This window comes from Diadema antillarum, unplaced genomic scaffold, assembly GCF_040938485.1.
Source record: "Diadema antillarum isolate AM-2024a unplaced genomic scaffold, OU_Dant_1.0 scf00000146, whole genome shotgun sequence".
NCBI classification, from domain to species: domain Eukaryota; kingdom Metazoa; phylum Echinodermata; class Echinoidea; order Diadematoida; family Diadematidae; genus Diadema; species Diadema antillarum.
The window spans coordinates 157,242-178,903 of NW_027271035.1; the positions used below are offsets into that span (position 1 = coordinate 157,242).

Consider the following 21,662-nt stretch of genomic DNA (forward strand, 5'->3'; position numbering starts at 1 on the left):
GTTTACGTTCACCTGCTCCAACTCAAAGGATGTGTGACAGATGTGATGAACTTCTCATGTCAACAGAGTCGTCATGAAATGTTAGTATTTCCAGAAATTGCGAAAATAGTGACATTTCCATGCTTAAAGCAAAAAATAAAGAATATAATTTCAGTGACATAAAGAATACAATTTGCTGTAGGTGGCTGTTGGATGAGATATTTGTTTTGCCAACTACATCAAATGGTCTTGATTTTTATTAAACTGCAAATGTTTTGCTGCATTTGTGAAAAATGAATATTTCTGGAGATACTCAACTCTGTCGTAAGATCATTTGATGAGTACCAGTGCATACATCAGATAAATTTCGATAGAAGGTTGGTTTGTGTAAATACTGTCATATATTGGGTTTAGGTTTAGACATTTTATCTTTTATCATTTTCCCAATATAGGATCTCAACAGACAACCTGTGCAAAAGATGTGGAAAAACTTATTCTTTTAGTATTTTGGTCAATGCACATAGATAGAGCCAACGAACGACATCTTGCAATCATTTTCTCTAGATGCGGATGTTTTTTGTGTGCATCCTTTAAGCACACTTTTTATTGACAATATGTGAATGTTGAATGATATAGCAAGGCCATATTTTTTATACCATAGAGTTGGGGCAGGTTTTCTTTGAAATATTTGGTGCTATGTATACAGCTGAACGGGAAACTGTTACATACAGACCTGGGCCCCCATTTCATAAGAAGTTGCTATGATAGCAACTCTTGCTGGAATAGCAGTTGTCATGGTGATGACAAGAATCCAGCTTTCTGATTGGCTGCTGCTACAGGAAGTTGCTATTCTGGCAAGAGTTGCTATCATAACATCTTTTATGAAATGGAGCATGGTGTCTATACAATGCAGTATGCTTCTGCCATGGAAGCATTGCATGTCATGCAGACATTTTTCAGAATATTTTCATGTACATATTATCCAAAACTTCTACAAACTAATACTATGTATTTATTCTGTACAACTTCCCTTTTCCGTTTGTTCATTTTAATACCTTCCCATATGCAAGTTATTATTTATAATGCTCTAAACTTGAATATACAATGTCTGTTATATTTTAGTGAAATCAAAGCTGAGAGGCAGGCTTAATTGGTGTGATAATTGATATAACGTAGTTTTATAATGAGAACAATGTTATAATGAGTTTTTCTACCTTTCTCTGTTATGTTTTGAATGACTGTTCAATCATGGTTTATGTGCGGGTAAGCCTCGTTTGGTTCCTTCGTTTGGGATTGCACACGTCACGGCTGTAACAAGTTCAAGCCGACGATGGAAATATTGGCTCACAAGAATATGCAACTGAATGCAGAGGAAATTATTGTCAATTGATGAAGTAAAGCAATAAGCTTCTATTCACTGAATCAAGTGTTCCTCATTTGAAGTTGTGTTCTGTCATACTGTCGTAAAATTCCACAAAACATTTGAAGTAGTAAGACAACAGAGAATAGATATCAGTAGAATGCTCCTCCTTCATATGCTATTTTAACTCGATATGAAAGAAAAAATGACGTATTTGTATGCTGCTAATATGAATAGCAGAGGCAGCAAAAATATTTATAAATAAAAATGAAAAAGAAACAGTAATTATTGATTACCGTGTATATTGTGTCTTGTGATTTTTCAAGTCTTAGTTATACTGCCCACACACTTAGATTTCCCTGTTGAAAAAGAATGACATTGTTGATTTTGGATTTTGTTTGCTGAATGACTTCTCTTTATTAGTGTCATTAACAAAGACTTGATTTATCAGTCATATCACACATCACATCCTTTTCTTCATAAATATGTGTAATGTTATTTTACAAGAATTAAACAACAGAAAGTTCAGTGAAAAACAAATGAAATATAAACATTAATGCTTATTCAAAGCATACCTAAGTACACAATACATCTGTACAAATAAAGCTCAGTACTGCACATTTCTACATTGCATGAGTACAGAAGGGAAATCTACACACAAAGATATTTAACATCCTTGCAAAACTCCATGACTATCACATCAGAGAACTAGAGAAGTACAACATGCCTAAACACTGCATACTGTATATAGAAATATTTGCACATTCTATCGTGAAAATCTCACATTGATAAAGCCACATACTGTAACAGTGGACATTTTCATGCATTTCTTGTGACCAGAAACTAACGCAAAAATAAAAGCATGGGATACTTTTGCTTGTTATATGTACCACTATGTAATGTCTTGATTCTGCAGAATTCAAAACATGCCAAACTCATCTCACTTGGCAGAGTGCAAGAAATTACTTGAGCTAAAATATCCACTTTTACAGCAGTGCATGTCCAGTTGTATTACTCCATTGCATGTTGAAGGTTGGGACGGACTTCTTACGCAGCAGTTTTGTTAGTTTTTTTTTAAGTCACTACTTCGAAAGGCTATGTTGAGACTCGCATTTCAAACAATAGCATTCTGCTAGACGCATGAGGAAACTTTGAGGGTCATTCAATCATAATATGATTCACCTTCTTACATTAAATGAGTCATAGGAAGAAATCATATTTCCTCCTCTTCCTCCTGAGATCCACATAACAAGTGTGATTTCTTGACATATTCCTGCTTCCCAGGGTTCATACTCTAGACTCAAAAAGTCCTGGAAGAGTTTTGAAGATTTGTCTTTGACATTTCTGTTTGGGAAAGCATTTATGTGCTTTGCTGTATTTTACACCTCCCATCGCTTTTTTTTAATTTCTATATACATGTACTTGCTTTTGGTCAGGATAAATTCACAGAGAAAGGGAAAATAGTGACAAATTTTAATATCACAAAAGACAACATAGTCCTTCAATTTCAGCTCTCTCCAAGATTGTACAAATCCTGTTCCAACACGACACAATTATATGCAATGTGTCATCATGTGACCTATATAATGCCAGAGATCATATAAGGCTGAAAAATGCGCTCAAAGCTGATTTGGGCAATATAACCAATATGGTTTTCAAACTTTAATTTCTTGTTTTCATTATTTTTGTGGGGGTAAAGTAGGGCAAATTATACATCAATTTAAAGCTTAGCATCTCATGCATTTCGATCTGCCAAAAAGCAAATATTATTTTCCTGACTTAACATGTAGCTTTCGTGATGACGCATAACATATGAAGGAAAGTATGCCTGCCCATGCAAGACATGACTTTCCCAATAGCACTTTCCCCCCATGCTTCTTGTCGTATAAACGTCAAACCTCTCACCAGTAAGTTCTTATTTCACGTAGTACCATCCTTAATTTCTTATTTTCAAGTTGACAACAGCATCAGCACACCTGATTTTTAGCAATCCTCTGTCATCAGGACATTCAAAGAAATTACACAATTTCATAATGCACTAGAACTGATTGTTGTACCCACGATATTATTGATACAGTAATCCCAAAAGTTGTATGATGGTACAGTAGTTAAACGTGGCTTGCTTTGCTGAACAGTGGCCTCTGCAGTGAAAATCAAAGTCCAAAAGGAGAATTAAAACTGGAAGAAATTTGTGAATACATTAACTGATTGTAGGGGAGACATGCAGTGGACTCCCGTTATAACAAAGTCCTCGGAACCGGCAATTTTCTTTTGTTATATTGAAATTTCGTTATAACCGAACAAATAAACAATAAAAGTACATAGAGTGGATACTGTTGCAGCCTGAATTTTTACTTCATTGTAACCGGAATTTCGTTATAAGCGTGTTCGTTATAACGGGAGTGTACTGTATCTAGAATTTTATAACATTCTACCAGCCAGGGCACTTATTGCACAAAGAAAATCAGGCAGATCAGCTTGCTTTCAGAAGTTAAGAGCAACACAGCAGTCAGATGGGTCCATCTTTTTGTACAAGGTGATTTAAAAGACCCACAAGATAAATACATCAATAGCAGCTACATGGTCAACTAATATACAGAGCAAACCCTTTTACACACAGGACACAAACTGAGGTTAGTACTTTGTCGAGAGGAACTAAACATAATTCCTCTCAACAAAGTGTCATGTCAAAAAAAAATAAATAAATAAAAAAAAATCCTATAGTATGACGTGCTTTACACAGAGCAATCAAAATATCAATGGGGAAATGCTGCCTTATAAGCACAGCTGACTGGGAAAAATATAACAACATTGAAACTGAAGATTTCCCAGTTTGAATATCCAGGATTTGTTTTCAAGTCTCATTTCGACAATAATGAGGGCTAGTTATCAACAATCACAATGAAACAGAGCCTTAATTCACTGAAGCATTGTCTATACTCCTTTGTGTGGAGCAATGACTATTCAGAAGCTCTCCAGAAGATTGCTTTCGCACACAAATACACACACACACACACACACACATATATAGGCATAACACAGACACAGACACACAAACACATCAATACACACACAAATTATACTGCAAGTCATCCATGATGCAGATAAGACCATTGACAAGCGCTACAACACTTTCCCAATTGATATGCATTTGGGCAGTCAGTATCACTTACAGTCATTGACCAGACAGGATAGAATGTTACTAGTATATATACTTGGTAGAGTAACAAATATTACAAGCTCAGCATCTTATTCTAACAGGCATGGACTGTTTAATGTTGACCTACATTCAGTGCCTTTGTTCTGTCTCTACACAGAGAAAGATTGCCAGTTTACTGTAAAAGTGGAAATACTTAAACAAATGAATTTATGTAAGGAATATTATCTTTTTGTCATTTGTCAACATGTCACTATCAATAGTGAACATTTATGTGGACAAAACACAGTATGCAAAATATTCACGCTTAATTTGCACCCTTGGTATAGTGAGATGAAAATTGGGTGTTTCATACTTGCTGAATGTCAACAATCTTGCTTGCAATGGTATAAAATCATGTTGAAAAAAAAAAGCAGTAAGAAAATATTCACACATTCTCATTGACATGTGGGAACACATTGTATGAAAATACCCCAAATTTCAAGGCCTCAAAATATTCCACATTTACAGCAAACAGAAGCAATGAAGCTTCACAAAGAAAGGATGCTAGACAGCGTTTGACAGTCTACGGACATTCCTTGATGCCAAAACTCTTCTTCACAACACCTAACTGTGAAAAGGAGAAGGGGATCTAGGTGTTGTCATGGTGATGGAATCTCTGCCTCATCTTTGGTGGTTACCATGGATACCCTCAGACACCGCCCGAGTCAAAGAAGCCCACCAGGTTGTCGAGCTCGTAGTTGTCGAGGACCTCCAGGAGCTGTGGAACTTTGGTCTTGACGTTGGAACCCTTGAACTTGAACTTATCGATGAACAGATCTGTGATCATACCTGTGGTAAATACAAGTCCAAGGAAAAAGGGAAATACAGTATACAAGAGTTAGGATAACGTTATCCATAATGACACACAAACTGATGGATAGAATTACTATGAGGCATAAATTCTGCATCGCTCTGGGACTTGGCTGAAATTGAGTGAATTTATGTGATAGAATGTTTCATGAATGATACAAGTTTACTCCTTGTCATCTAAGTTCATAAACGAAAATTTAGTACAAGTTTGTGTGAAGTCAACAGTAAGTAGACAGTGACACAATTCCCTCATGGAATTTGCAATGTGGCTGAGGCCACAATATCACTGTTTTGTGAAATTATGACATCTCATAACTTTGGTTACCACAAGTTTGGTTTCAATTAGACTTTCTGTTTATCTGATTTTACTCTATGCAACAAAAGCCACCTCAAACAGAGAGTGGCATTTGCACAGAGAACTGACAGTTTAGTCATAGCAGTGCTACAAAGCAAATGTATGTCCATTAAAAGACCTGGTAGTGTGGGGATACCATGGAGTTGGAAGGCCGACCCAGCTCATATATTTTCAAGAATCCTTGTAACAAATTGTGTACAGTTTTCTCACTGAATGAAGTACGTACACATAGAGGCAAAGAACCTCGGCTGGAGTTGACCATTACCTATTATGAGTGTACACATTGATGCACATATTCACTGACAGGCACTATTCATCGTATATGAATGTACCTCAGTGGGAAGCAAATGAAGATTGATTTGACTGGACCATCCATGAATCCCCATGCTAATGGGGTGTTTAGCCCGTTGAGGATGGATTGATTTTGCTACAACACACATTTCCCATAGACACATGCCCGAGTATACTCAGGACTCGTCCTCAACGGGTTAAAGAGACAGTATCGTTTTGCTTGAGATGGGCCTTCAGGGGGGCATTTCATGAAGCGTTTTGGTCGGATATTTTTCCGACAAACTGTTACAAGCTACTGAAATCTTTGCATCTGATTGGTTGAGAGCAAATATTTGTCAGACTACTTTGTCGGACAAAATGTTTCATGAAATGCCCCCCTGGTTTCTTACTTTTTTCTGCGATAATGAGAAACCTCTTATGAAATATGTAAGAGCATGTAATTCTCAGAGGAATTCAAAGTTTATTTAATGGAAATTGGTTTTGAAATGGCAGAGATATCCAAAACAAAGGGATCCTGATAAAAGGTTGGACCCATCTTTTATTAGGATTGCTTTGTTTTACTTTGCTTTGGATATCTCAGCCATTTCAAAACTGATTTTCATCAAATTAACTTTGAATTCCTCTTAGAATTGTATGCTCTGTAACATTTCATAAGTGGTTTCTTAGTATCTCAAAAAAATTAAAAGTTCAATAATCATGTCAACCAATACTATACCATCCCTTTAATCTGGTCATCTCAAATCCAAGATCTCACCATAGAGCCTCTCCAGGTGACACGGCTGCTTCTTGTATTCCTGCTGGAGCCTGTCGGCATCCGAAAGGATCTGTCGATACTCCGGGGACATGAATTCCAGGTCTCCTTCATGTATCTGCAGCTCCTGTTCCAAGCAAATCATGTGGACAATTTATAGCATCTCCTATCATAATTTAGCTGTGGATGTATCCCTCTAGTAAATGAAGTGCAAGGGAAATACCAAATACAGCAAAAATACATGCATGGCCCAACTCCAGAAAAGCCTGATACAGTTGTAGGGCAATTACCCCAGACCTTTCTCCTGACCCTAACCCTAATCCTAATCCTAATCCTGAACCTAATCCTAACCCTAACCCTAAACCTAACCCAAACTCTAACTCTAACTCTAAACCTAATTCTCACCCTAATCGCTACTCTAACATTATCACTAACCAGTATTTAGCCGGAGGTGGAAATTGCCCTGATACAATCAGTTGCTGAACACTGAATTTCTGACTTGAATTACTCAAGTTCCTGGGCCCTAAGCTGTCTAATATATTGCCTAACTTTATCTTTTTAAAAAAATGATACAAAGTGGTACGAAAGTGAGCCTCCTTACAATACTTTTACCCCCCCCCCCAAAAAAAAAAAAAAAAAAAAGAAGAACAAAAAAAAAAAAAACACCTGGCCTCTCCTGCAACAATACCAACATTTTTATCCAAACCAAAAGTGGGGTCCACTCCAAACTCCTTTTCACTACAGCATGAAGACACACAGAGAAAAACATTCAATTCAATTCAATATGTTTTCTCTAGAGGTCTCCTGCGATAAAACACTCACCTTGAGGGCATCGACAAGCTGCACCTTCTTGGCCAAGAGGAGCTGGTACTCTAGCTTGGGATGGATCCTCCTCAGAGTGTTGGCCACCGACTCCTCGGCCAGGTCGTAGGAGATGTTCAGGTTTATCTTACGCTTGGTGGCTTCCTTGGACAGAACGTCCTTCAGGATGGAGATGGTGGAGATGTTGTCTGATCTGAACACACCCTCGCCCTTCCTAAGTTTTGAATGATGATCACAAAGAGCTTTCATTAGTGTTTAGCAAATTGCACAACATGCATTTTAGCTTTTTCGCCAAATCTTAAATGACATCAGGTTATATCATTTCATATTACAGGAAATCCATCAATTAAATGAGAAAACATTTTATCCCTCAATTGAACCTTCATCCTTCTAAGTTTTAAATAATAATTTCAAAGAGTTTATATTAGTTCTCAAGAAAATGCACAACATGCATTAATTTTTTCACCTAATCTTAAATGACATCAAATCATATCATTTTGTGTTATGGGCAGTTGATCAATTTATGAGAAAAACATTTTATCCCCCAACTGAACCACTGGTAATTGAATGCTCAAAGGACTTTCCCCATCACCTCAGGATGAGAAATATTGTTGATCTACCATGTACACCTATAGATCCCAAAAAGTGGATGGTTTGAACCAGTTTGAAATATGAGTTCTTCACTGTCATTATCTTTGTATATCATTTTTATGTCATTGAGTGACACAAATTAGGGTAGGTGTGTTTGGGTAACATAAGTTTCAATAAATTGATATAATGGAAGATCACCTAGGAGAAAACAAAGCCCTGTAGTACTTAGGTTTAGTAATTATGTAGTCATCACAAACAGCTTTGGTTTTTGTTTTTTCTAGCATGGCTACTAGTAAAAGGGTATGATGAATGATGCATCTTGAATATGAAATAATTTGCAATTGATCATTACATAATTATTTCAATCTATTCTTAATGAAAACATATGTTTCATTTGAACATTTTAGATATTTTTCTATATAATCATACCGTTTGAATGAGCATCATTCATTATCATCAAACATGGCAGAATTAATATGTAGGGGCAGTACAGATAAAGCCAAGATGTATAAACCTTTCCTGACTGGATGGAGTAGCCCAGTGAACCCCAGAAGACAGTGGTAATGCAAGTTCCATGGAATGAATAGGTTTGTTTCTGCACTGCCATTTAAAGTTAGCATTTATTTTGTCACCAGCAAGAATACATAATGCAACATGCCGGCCCAAACCCGAACCTAAGCCCGGACCTGGACCCGGGTCTGGGTTTGGGCCAGCATGTTGTATGTATGTATTTCTTGCTCTGGTTCTTCTCTAACCCCCTCCCCCCAACCCCCAAAAATAAAAAAATAAAGATAGAATTATCATCCAAGCACATTTGCTTGCCCTACCCTCCCTATCCGCTACAACACACACACACACACACACACACACACACACACACACACACACACACACAGCAAACAAACACACATACACATAAAAATGTACACAAACTCTGCTGCTAATAAAAACAAACAAACAAACAAATTAAAACAAAAATAAATGAAGCCCCCTAAAACTCTGCTTACTTGTAGAGGCAGTCCAGCTGGGTGTCCAGAAACGTGGAGAGGAAGTAGAAGTTGATGGAGTCTCCTGGAGGGGTGCGTTCAGGTATCTCAGGGAGACAAGAGGCGACCCAGGAGTGAATCTCTGCCAGGCTGAACTGACCAGTCAGCTTAAGCTGGTTCATTGGTCTGTGTACACATGTATGGCAGAGAAGCACACATTGAAAACAAAACAGGAATGAATTAAAGGGAACCAGTACCCAAAAAATAACACTAGCTGAAATGTTCAGGTTACATTGAGCAACTCCAAATCTAATTTTATGAACCATGAGAGGATTGGGTCATTAGCAAACAGAGCAACTCATTCTTGTGTGTTTGTCCATCTAATATTCAAGAAAGGGACACTTTCAAAACTAATTATCCTGTTTAGTTTCATAAGCGCTGGTGATTAGCATCCTCTTTCTATGGTTAATGGATCGTCTCATGGGTAGTAAATTTATATCTAGCATTGCCTGACAGTACCAAAACACTTGCACATATGCTATTTTTTGGCTGTTGGATACCTATGATTGCCCTACAAAGTCATGTCTAAATATCTCATTTGTGCCAAAACATTCAAGTCATGATCTCAATGAAACAAGAAATCTGTAGGGTCTAGCACTCACTTGTGACCAACAGTTCATCTATAGTCACTTCTGCAGATACTACATGTACCTACTGAATTTTTGAAAATAACAGCTTCTTTATGGGTATTTCCCTAAATCTGCACAAATACCATTTGATTTTATACAAGAGACCCGGGGGTCTTGCGCTCACCCGAGTATTGCAAGTTCACCTTTCACGCAGTCACTAATCTATTATTCACAGCTCTACCAAAATTTGACCAGGCATTCTCAAGTAGAAGATGAAAAGGTACAATAAGGGCCCAATCTTTTAAAGATTCCTTAATTTGGGGGGATTTGGGGCCCCCTGGGGCCCTCCTGGGTGGGGCATGGTGCCCATTTCAACAAATTGAGATCCTAACCCCTTAGGAATGCTACCTGCCAAGCTTGGTGAAAATCCATGAGGTTTTCAAGAAGAAGATGAAAATGTACAATTTAGGCCCCCATTTGGACCTCCTCACCCCTTCCCCTGCCCCCAAGAGGGGCACCCCTGGATCTGCTATGAACAAACTTGAAACTACAGTCATCAATGTACTAACTCATAGTACTAGCTTAGCTATATCACTTCTGATTCTAGAGAAGATTTTTAAAGATTCCTTAATTTCAGGAGGTTTGAGCCCCTTGGGGCTCTCCAGGTGGGACACAGTGCCCATTTGAACAAATTGAGATCCTATGCCCCTAGGGATGCTACCTGCCAAGTTTGGTGAAAATGGGTCATGGGGTTCTCAAGAAGAAGATGAAAATGTACAATTTAGGCCCCATAAGGGCCCCTCTCCACCCCCTCCCCTGGGTCCCAAGGGGCGCACCCCTGATTCCGCCATGAACAAACGTGAAACTGCAGTCATCAATGTACTAACTCATAGTATTAACTTAGCTCTATCACTTCTGGTTCTAGAGAAGAGGATTTTTAAAGATTCCTTAATTTTGGGGGGTTTTGGGCCCCCTGGGGGCCCCCTGGGTGGGGCATGGTGCCCATTTTAACAAATTGAGATCCTAACCACCTAGGGATACTACCTGCCAAGTTTGGTGAAAATCAGTCTTGGGGTTTTCAAGAAGAAGATGAAAATGTAAAAAGTTTACGCACGATGCACGACGGACAACGCACGACTGACGCCGGACGAAGAACGATCGCAATAGCTCACTTGAGCCTTCGGCTCAGGTGAGCTAAAAATGGGAAAAGTTGTACATCTTCTCACAGGTACAATCCTCAATTTTTTTTCTCTCTCTCCTTCAAAAGCCAAAATTATGACAACTCTGGGAAAAAAGACTCAGCAACTGATTGACAAGTTGCCCTACATCAACATAAATAATCAATCAGCTGGATTAACTAGAAATGTCGCTACAGCGACTGGTTATACCCCCGCCAAACAACATTTCATAAGCTTTGGTCAAAACAACATTTCATAAGCTTTGGTCAAAAAACTGAGGAAGTAGTTAAATCCTCAAGATCTTTCCTTGATCTTGTGCCATTAATATGCCGTTACCATGGCAACGTACTTTCGGGTACTGTCGAAAAATGCGTCTTGCACATCTACAACCAAAGGCACACATCTGTACCAAGTTTCATGGAAATTGGGCAAAAACTGAGGAAGTAGTTTGCAACACAAAATTTTCCATCATTTTGGCTCATAATATGTGAGCTGTTACCATGGCAACATACTTTTTGTCACTGTCAAGAAATGTGTCATGCTGACCTATATCCTAAGACAAACATTCAATATGAATTCCATGAGAATTGGAAGAACACTGATGAAGCAGTTTTGCCATGAAGCATTTTGCCCTATATTTTACCAATAACATGCCGTTACCATGGCAACGCACTTTTTGTCACTGCGGAAATATGTATCTTGCACATTAACATATTCAGATGAACATCTGTACCTAATTTCATAAAAATTGATCAAAAACTGTGGGAGGAGTTCGCGACGCAAGATTTGTACCCATTTTTGCCCATAATATGCCGTTACCATGGCAACGTACTTTTGGGTACTGTCAAAAAATACGTCTTGCACATCTACAACCCAAGGCACACATCTGTGCCAAGTTTTATGGGAATCGGTTGAAAACTGAGGAAGTAGTTCGCGACGCAAGATTTGCAACGGACCGACCGCCCGACCGCCCGACCGCCCGACCGCCCGACCGCCCGCCCGACCGCCCGCCTGACCGCCCGACCGCCCGACCGTCCGCTGATTCCTATATACCCCCTTCAAACTTCGTTTGGCGGGGGTATAAAAACAACTTGATGCTAGAATTTCATCAATTTGAAGACTCAGTATTAACATAACTTCTCTTCTTCATTTATCAAAGCACATATCAACAGCACAAACTGTTATGCAACTCCTGGATCTGCACCTTTAAAAAAGAATAAGAAATATCTCATATCAGCTAGAGACCCATCAAACTGGAAACAACAACGACCTTTCAAACAATCTTAAGAAGTTTCTCTGCTCCCTGTTGAATACCTGGTGTCGTCCAACATGTGTGTGCGCTGGTGGAGGGAGAGGGGTTTGATCTGGTACTGTCTCAGCTGACACATCTTGGGCTGTAGTCGGGGCGTGATGTAGGCCTGCAGGGTACCATACTGCCCCTCAATGGACCGGATCTTCAGCTCCAGCCGTGTGGTGTTGGCCTGACAGCGGTAGGTGGCCAAGAGGAAGTTCCCATTCTTTTGTAATAACACACACATTGAAAGAGATGACTTATGTTTAACCCATTCTCTGTATCAGGTGACCTAGAGTTTCTAGCTTTTTAAATTGATGATGTCCTTTTGGTTGAGATGGGGATTCAGGTTTGAGCTTTTTGCGAGATAATTAGAAACCACTTATATGAAATATCTTAAGAGCAATTCTGAGAGGTATTAAAAGTTTATTTTGATGACAATCGGTTTTGAATTGTATGAGACATCCCCCCCCTAAAAAAAAAAGGCAAAGCAAAATGGTCTTAATGAAAGGTGGGTCCCATCTTTTACTAGGACCACTTTGCAATACTTTGTTTTGGATATATCACCCATTTCAAAACTAATTTTCATCAAATAAACTTTTAATTTCTCTTAGAACTGTATGCTCTTTAATATTTCATATAAGTGGTTTATAATCGTCTTGCAAAAAGCTAAAATGTGATTACCAATTTCAACCAAAACTATTCCCCCCCCCCCCCACCTTTAAGAAAACAGCTTATCAAATGATGACTTTACAGTGTTAGTTGACAAGAAGCTTAATAGTGTTTTTTATACATTGGACAAGGTGTAGTGTGTATGTAGTGCACGATCTTAAATCATCTTTACTAGATTATAGGCAAGACAAATGCATAAGAATGCATCTTCCTCCAACTGACCTCCGTGTCACAAGCACTATAGCTGACCACTGCAGTGTTTTTCTCTGTGTCCAGCAGGTCAATGGGGACATCACTCTGCAGCAGGACGTTGTCAATGGGCACCTGGACCTCGATGCTCAGGGTGTAGCTGGCGTCATCGCGGTTGAGCGAGAAGCGGTCGTTGATGTTGAACTGGGGGACGGCCGAGATGGCTTTGTTGTTCATGGCCTGGTAGTGGTACTTCTCCCGCTCCTGCATCACCTTGGTTTGAAGAGATTCCAGCTCCGTCCTTTGAAAGAAATCACATAAAACTCCCAAGATAAAATGTGCCCTTCAACAATATTCTCCCAAGAAATACATCAGGTACTCAAAGTACTCTGACCAACTGATATCATAAGACATATGAAGTCTTTTATTTTCAGAAATATAATGAAAATTCTAAACATAGGGTTTAAAATGCTGTTTAAAAGAGATTCAAGTCCCTTGATTTAATCGAAGGACCCATGACCTCTCCTCAACGGCATTCGAACCCCCCTGTACATGGATCATTCTATGTGTTCCCTCCAATACCAGTCATCAGCCACATGGATCTATTACCCCATTGCCAGCCTTGAAAAAGTTTATAATCATCAGGTGGCTTTCTGATGACATTATAGGATTACTGTAAAATCGGAAATTTTTGCGGTGTTGTAATTTTCGCGCATTTCGCGCAACCAAAAAATAGCGCGAAAATAAAAGCACACAAATATTTTTACTTGCCATATGTTCTTGTGCATGATGTCTTGATTCCGCGGAATTAAAAACACGCAAAACTCTTCTTACCGGGCCCAGCGCGAAAAATTAGTCACGCGAAAATATCCACTTTTACAGTATATGGAAATTCAGTGGAGACACTCAAACATCACTGGGAGAAGCCAGATCCATACAAAGGTAAAGTCTAAATTGTGTTTCAGTGTCAGACCAAGTACTGCCCTAAAGCAGTGATTTGCACCCGACTTACTTGAGATGAGATATCTTGCTCTGCGATTCTTCCGAGACTTGAATCTTGTCCCCTGGACCTGCTTCCTTATGGCTGGGTTCTGTGGTCAGGCCCTGAATCCAACCTTAGGCCAAAATAAAAATAAAAAGAAGAAAAGTCAGAGGCATGACAACCAGTTACTGTAAAACGAGGAATGCTCGCTTGCATTTTAATTTCGCAAGCACCAGCATTCGCGAAAGTTCTTGCCTACACAATATGAATTGGATGCCAGTGGCAATTCGCAAAAATTTCATGCTGCGAGAAAGGCCATCGGCTCCAATTCGCGAAATTTTCATGCCGCAAATATATTGTGTTTTATAGTATTTGAAGTCTGTGCTTCAATGAATAGGGAGGGCAAAGTTGATGTGAGAGAGAGGGAAATACAAATTGGTAATGAGAATTTAAGGATTATTTCGACTGTGTTGGGTGGAGTGCCTACGAGTACGATGTTGGGCTGAATTCATGTCAAATACATGAGTTAAAGTATGCTTCTCAACATAAGAGGAATATTGACTGGTAGAGAAAATATTAGGGAAGGCACACATGAAAACAGAATGAGATAATCAAATATTTTGTGTAAATGGTCCATTTGTGATGTGAAGCTCACATGTATCTTTGGTTTTCACACAAAGAAAACAAATTAAAGAAAACTTATTTACTGGCTAAAAAAAAAAAGTCACAAGTGTTACATGCAAAACTGGACATGACCTTACCTGACCATAGACGGTCATGACATATGAGCCACAAGTAGAAAAACCAATTGCACAATATATTCCATGTATCACTCATTAGGTTCACACAGAGATGTTCTCACTTCACGCTAAGTGATGGGGTGTCATTAACACCCTCATATTTTAGGTCATCGTGTCCACACAAAAACATGATTATTCAATATACCCCCCCCCCCCACACACACACACACACATTAAGTAAAACAAGGCACTTACCAGCATAAGTGCAAGCTATGACTTCATCAAATCCTGAAGAGTTCACAACGCCTCCCTGGATTGAACTCACACTTTCAGACAAAGTCTGCCAGATGGAGGGAGAGAATGACACTGTATTACATCATTGTCAGAATGAGGAAGTAGACTTCCATACATGTGATGGCAAACATAAAGCTAATATTGACTGAAATCCAAAGACAATAAGGCTCATACACAATATTTACATTTTAGATGGATTATTTTGAAGGTGACTCTCCACATAACATATGAAGGTAATTTGTCCAAGATCTGAAAACAGTAAAAATAGTTTACCAAATAATGACACTATGCCACTATTTTCTCTTTTCAGCATATGCAATAGATGTACGCTGCAACCACTGAATGATTTAATGGATGGAATGAAAAGACAAATGGGACAAAGATATGTTGAATAACCCATACATATCCTTGCAAAATTGCTCAAAAAGCCCAAAGTGCCATAAAGAGGATGTAGTAGTGCAGACTACCTGTAGTCTGGGAGAGTGTACTCACTGTGCTGTATCTCTGGATAGGTTCATCAGCCTCATTGTAACCATACACCTCCACCTGACCGTCATCCCTCCCCACCAGCAAGTCGAGGATTCCGTCTGCAGTGATGTCATAGTTATCCATGCACAGGATACCTCCACTGCCCTTCTCATTTGGGATCTCCCACTTGTGGTTGGGGGAGACTCTGGAATTACGAAACAAACAAATAAAGTACAAACTTACCACACTATTGGGGTGTTGCAAGAAAGTCAAGTTGCAATCAATTGCAAATATCTACTGCAAACTTTGCAATCGATAGATCAATTGCAACTTGCAATCAATCACAAGTTTCCATTGCAAGAAGGGAGCTTGCAATTAATTGCAAGTTGCAATTGATTGTAACTTTCTTGCAACACCCCCTATGTGTCCTTCTGGTAATTCACCTCAATGAACAGATAGAGATGAGTAGCTCTGTTGCAGTTACTTTACAAGAGAAATATAAACATTGCATTCTGTAATAGATACTTCCACAAGAACATCATCCAGGCAGACATTCAAGTAAATCACATTAAAAGTATGAAAAAAACATTATCAACATAAGACAAGACACTCACACACACACAGATAGAAAGAGAGGGACTAGTGAAAAAAATAATAATAATAATAAGACACAGGTAGTCTCCACACTAGCCAGTAGGATAAAATGTAAGATATACACTAATATATTTGCGTCTCATCGGTCATGATTTTCTAGTTCAATTTCTAATACAATTCAGCTGTTTCTACATAAATACTGATTAAGAAAACAACTTTTATTTTTTTTTTTTTTAGACAGAGCGAGAGAGGTATGCCCTCATTTACGTGTAAAACACAAGATGATGAAAATTGATTTTCTCAATAAATATGTATAATCTATAACAGTCATGCACCTTTTACATGTTTTCTTGAATGAAAGTGATAAATCCTGTAGTGCTGAAAGCAAACTTTGTTCAAAGAAGTCCATAAATATCCAATTAAATTGCTTTTTGCCCGCAAGGAAGGTATCGTTCATTTCAAAAGGTATGTGTCTTGAAAGTGATGCACCATAAATTTTATTGTAGATACACATCATAGAAATACACTGCAAAATGAGATGTGAAACACTAGGAGTATTTACCGGTTTAGTTGCACCAGACCAATTTTTCCATCAGAGGTGCCATAGAGTACTTCCTCCCCATCATCACCTACAACAAACAAATAATATTATATAATTATGTTGGTCAAATTCAAGTTAGAAATTGGATATAGACACATGATCATGTGATCGGTCACATATTGGTCAAGGTAGTGGTTGCAGGCCGACACAACACTTGCTTGCTGCACAGGTCCACAAATGACTCACTGCATACTCCCTTTGTACCTGTGAAGACCCCTTATATGAGCACTGCTTGTAAGTCAAAACCACAGTAGCATGAATGCAAGAGCTGTCGAGGTCTATGTTCAAACATTATTGTTCTCACTTTCAAAGTCTCACTCTGTGTTGTGAATTTAATATTCATGAGCACAGACAGACAGAGTGTTTTATTCATAACTCATTTTTTTTTTTTTCATGAACCAAATGCTTGTCTACCTGGTCAGCTGAGAGGGGTAAGCAATATTCATGATAAATACTTAATCGCGTACCTGTTAACCCAAGGCCTGTACTTTCTGTTCCCAATGGATGCTACCCAACATTGTCAGGCTAAGCACAACTGCAGTGCTGACATTACTAAATTGCACTGCTAGATAATTCTAGATTTTGGCAAGGCCAGCCGGATTTTTCAAAAGCCCATTGAGCAGATAGACAGAGTTGAGATTAACCAAATAAAATCAATGGGGCAAATGGAGAGGACCCCTAGCCCCCCTCCCCAGGAAAAAAAAATGGTGGGGCCACACAGCAAAGGAGAGGTCTCTACATCGTTACCAGGAACCAAATCTTGGGGGTAATGCAGAGGGACATCTGACCCACCTCCATCATTTGAAAAGAGACACAAAGTCTGGGGCGGTCCAGCCACTTCCACCTCGTACAGCAGGTTAGATCCCTCCAACACACGTAGAACTCTGTCCTGGCACGCTAGGATCGGGGTGACCTCTTTGACCCGGGTCAGGGGCAGGCAGAGAATGTCGTTGATGCGGTCGCTGCACAGGTAGTAGTTCTCATCTTTGCAGTCCACATAGTGGTTGAAAATATAGCTACCACCAAGGAACAGGTGGCTACCACACACCCACCTGCAACAGGAAATAGTATTAATTGTTGTTTTCACTATAACGTGTCATATCTTTACCATCATCCTTTCTTGTACTCATGACCTATAGGCAATACCTCAATTCAATCTGAAATAGACATTTCCCTCAATACAACAAAGTATATCCAAGTAGGATGTTTTACAATTTTTTTTCAGAGAAAAAGCTTCTGGAAACTGCTTATTAAATCCAATAATTGGTAGGCCAGTAGAGTAAACTTGACTCAAAAGGGGCCCAAGCTTTCCATCCTAGCAGAATCTTTATCAGAGGCAAAGGGACCGTTTTGGCCATTTTGTCATTTGCAAAGATTCTAACTTTTGCCAAAACTCTTCTGGAATCATTTCGAAAATAAACGATGAAAATCCATACAATGAAGTTATAGTCATAAGCATTGCTACTCACATTGTTTTGATGCTCTCAGTCAGGTTGGTATCAAATCCCAGGAACTGCTTGCCCTTCTTGGTGAAACCTTTGACCTCTGACCCCGATGCCACAAATACCTTGTCTGTCAGAGAGCCTAGGGTGCCACCAAGCTCTAATCTTGTGATCTTTGGTCCTGGCAAAGTCTTGAAAGCCGTCTGCACAGACAAATATTTTGATAATTGAAATTGGAATGTGTTTGCACTACACTGGTTCAGCTGCATTCATGTTACACTATATCTGTATTCATATTTATTTCATAAACAAGTTTCTATACACAAAGCAAATAAGGTTTGAAATAAAAATCAACAATATTATATCCCTTCTTCATTACTGAGTGAAGAAATGTTCATATCAAAACCTCAACAGTTTGCAAATTGGAAATATGTTTCTATAGGAAATTGTATATAATTTGTATTCATAGTTCATTAAGCACATGCAGAATATACATTTTTACATAGGGCACAATATGTTGCATTATAGGTACATACTTTTTTACAAGTGTGTTCTATTTACAACAAAGGTAGGGGACCAATATACAAATACGAAAAGATACTTCGATAAACACAGGGTGAGTTAAAAATTTCTTTTATCTATCACAATAATATCACAGTGAATGCATTGCTAATATCGCTGTCTAAACACTACTTTCCTATAAGCATTACATCATTAATTCTTCAAGACCACTTTGAATTATCCCTATCTTTGGAATACTCTTTTTAAGGTGGTTTCCAAAAACTGAACTGTCTCTATCTAAAAAAATGGAAACATAAAAAAAAAATTGACAAGAGTTGTTTCATCATCGTGCAAAAACAGATACCACAAATCAGTTGCTCCTTTCAGAAAAACTTAGTCACAAACACACACATAAAAAATAATAACAAGTGTTATCATAAATCGATAACAGCAAGGCATGCAATATCAATATACATGTACTTTCTCATTCCACAAAATGTTTGATAAAAAAATGACAAAATAATTTAATGATTACAATCCAAGTATAAACATATAGACTAATGATTGTGCATGCCATGAGCAGTCCCAACTGACTCAATCAATGGACGAGCATATCTACATGTATATAATGCGAAATCCACATTGAGAACTGCTGGACTGAAGTATGTGAGTTGTACTGTCAAGCATCTTCAAGTCACATTAATAATATGCTTTATGAGTCCAGTCCTTACCACTGACTCCCCCTTCTTGATGTTAAAGCACTGGATGACACCAGTCTGATCAGCCACGGCCACCTTCTGAGGCGTCTTGGCTTTCTTCTCGGGCAGTAACCTCATGGTCCGGGGTGATGTTACCCCAACCTGGAAATCAGGCAAGGATAAGGTTGAGTTTCAACATAACACCTTTCAATACATTGCATCAGCAGAAAAATGATCACAGTGTTGTGCTGAACAGTCTTTCTTTAAAATGTGCTAAACTTTGCGTGTGTGTGTGTGTTTTCTTTTTTCTTGCTTGAAAGTCTTAGAGATGACAGAAATTGATTGTTACTAACTCTGCACCTGCAACACCCAAAACAGAGAACAAATATGACAAAGATTAACTAATTTGACCAATTTGCTTTGATTACTTGCATTCAAACAACAAAAACTGAAAAAGCAAGCATCAATTTGGATACCATGCAAGCTAAGAGGGAGACAAAAAAAAATGGAGAGAGAAAGAGAGAGAGAGGGAGAGAGGTAGAGAGAGAGAAGCACATGAATAAACAGTTCAAATATAAACAAGACTTAAAAAGTACAAAAATGATTTACCAAAGTTTTCACGCGAGAAAGCAAAACCAGACATAGGGCCTAGATCGATATGATTCTCTGACACTTGTAAGTTGTATTCCCCTGCATTGCACCAACTTACCTGAAGATAGTCCACCCGGTTTAAGCTTAATTCCATCATCTTGCAGTGTATTTGGTGGCTGCCTTGATAGTCTCAAACAAAGCAGAGCTGGGCCTTGCCTAAAATACAAATATAGTAGTGCTACAATTATGAATGACAAATAGACAAAGGAGAAGAACCAGAACAAATACTACGTTTTAACCAAGTTCCTTGACATATTATCTTCCTTGACCTTGTATTCATGTTGATGAGAATATATTCTCATTTTGAATATAGGACATCAGCATTTTAAAGACATTTTCATGCATGGTTAGTTGTATTGCTCAAAATGCTGGAACTGGAGGGCACGATGCTACATAGCGCTTGCCAGATTGCCTGGGGCAAGTGAAAATGAAAGTTGGACAAGTGTTTTGGAACAATGACTAGGAATTAGTAAAAATGCTTAGCCAAATTGTGGGCAAGTAAAAAGTTTTTAAAAAATAAAGCCATTTGTATTTTTCATTTCCCCCTACAAACCCACAGAGTCAACCATACAGAGGCCCAAAGATAGTGACTGTTTTGTTATTTCAACAACTTTCCAACAGTGCAACACTTCCCCCTTAAGTTTAATTTAGAATCTAGATCTACATGAATAGGCCCCAATGGCAATGCAATACAATGCCAACAGTGCGCAACACTCAATCGGATCGAACCAACTAACACTTGTTAATGTTTAATCAATGTTAGAAAGTAATCTACTGAGCTAGGACACGTGGCACCTACTCCAATATGTTCAAGAATGCGAATCAAAGTGTGATGTTTATTCAAATAATTGTGTTTTATCTGTCGTGTGACGTGTGCTTGCATCATGTTTCCTAGAAGCAAGCAAAAACAAAAGAGAGCGAGAAAAAAAAAATAACACCAAAATAAACACACGGGACTGTACAATTTTCTTGTGAAGAGTATGACGGGATCGCCGCCAGTTCAAAAGCGTAGTGCAATTGCCTTCAGAAAACGTCGAAGAATCATAGATATATTGTTTCTAGTCATGTCAGTCATATATTGTTATCTGCCTTGAACTTACCAGCTCGAGGACACTGATGTAATTGTACAAGTAAACTTTAAAGGCTTGAATGCATGAGTCCCGTTGCAGTCAACGTTGCTACGAACGCGACATTCACCAGGAATGCAATACTGAAGAAAACGACCAAAATTAGGCATTGAATTGTGGTGCATGTACGTACGCGATTGACCGTGTACCATTGTGACCATACCCCCCTCAGTATGGTAGCCTTCATTACTCAATTATAAATATATCAGAAAAACAAATCAAAACAAAAATCTCACACCACGAAATATCTCATTATAAACTGTGTGACGACAGCAGATGCAAAGACAAAATACTTACAAGAAATTACGAGTGGGATTTGCGGCATCCTTCCACCAAAGAGCTCATCACATGAGATAGACGAGTAGGCAGCGAGAAAAACCAACCGGCTCAAAAAATCGTTGATTAGCTCAGTCTCCATATAGGTCAACGTGTGTTGTGTGCGTTTGTGTGTAGAGTGTGTG

General features: G+C 38.6%; 1 protein-coding gene across 1 annotated transcript; it reads right to left on the reverse strand.

Annotated features, from left to right (window-relative positions):
• Positions 1-5,187: 5,187 nt before the first annotated feature.
• On the reverse strand, positions 5,188-20,231 carry LOC139721567 (BBSome complex member BBS7-like). Its single transcript, XM_071632900.1, has 14 exons — positions 20,133-20,231; positions 19,457-19,585; positions 18,252-18,427; positions 17,575-17,834; positions 16,744-16,810; positions 15,612-15,792; positions 15,081-15,165; positions 14,116-14,218; positions 13,137-13,404; positions 12,266-12,468; positions 9,166-9,330; positions 7,568-7,781; positions 6,749-6,872; positions 5,188-5,327 (listed from the first exon to the last, which is right to left on the reverse strand). Exons 1-14 carry the CDS (start codon positions 20,169-20,171, stop codon positions 5,188-5,190), a joined length of 2,154 nt encoding a protein of 717 aa, XP_071489001.1. The 5' UTR covers positions 20,172-20,231.
• Positions 20,232-21,662: the final 1,431 nt, after the last annotated feature.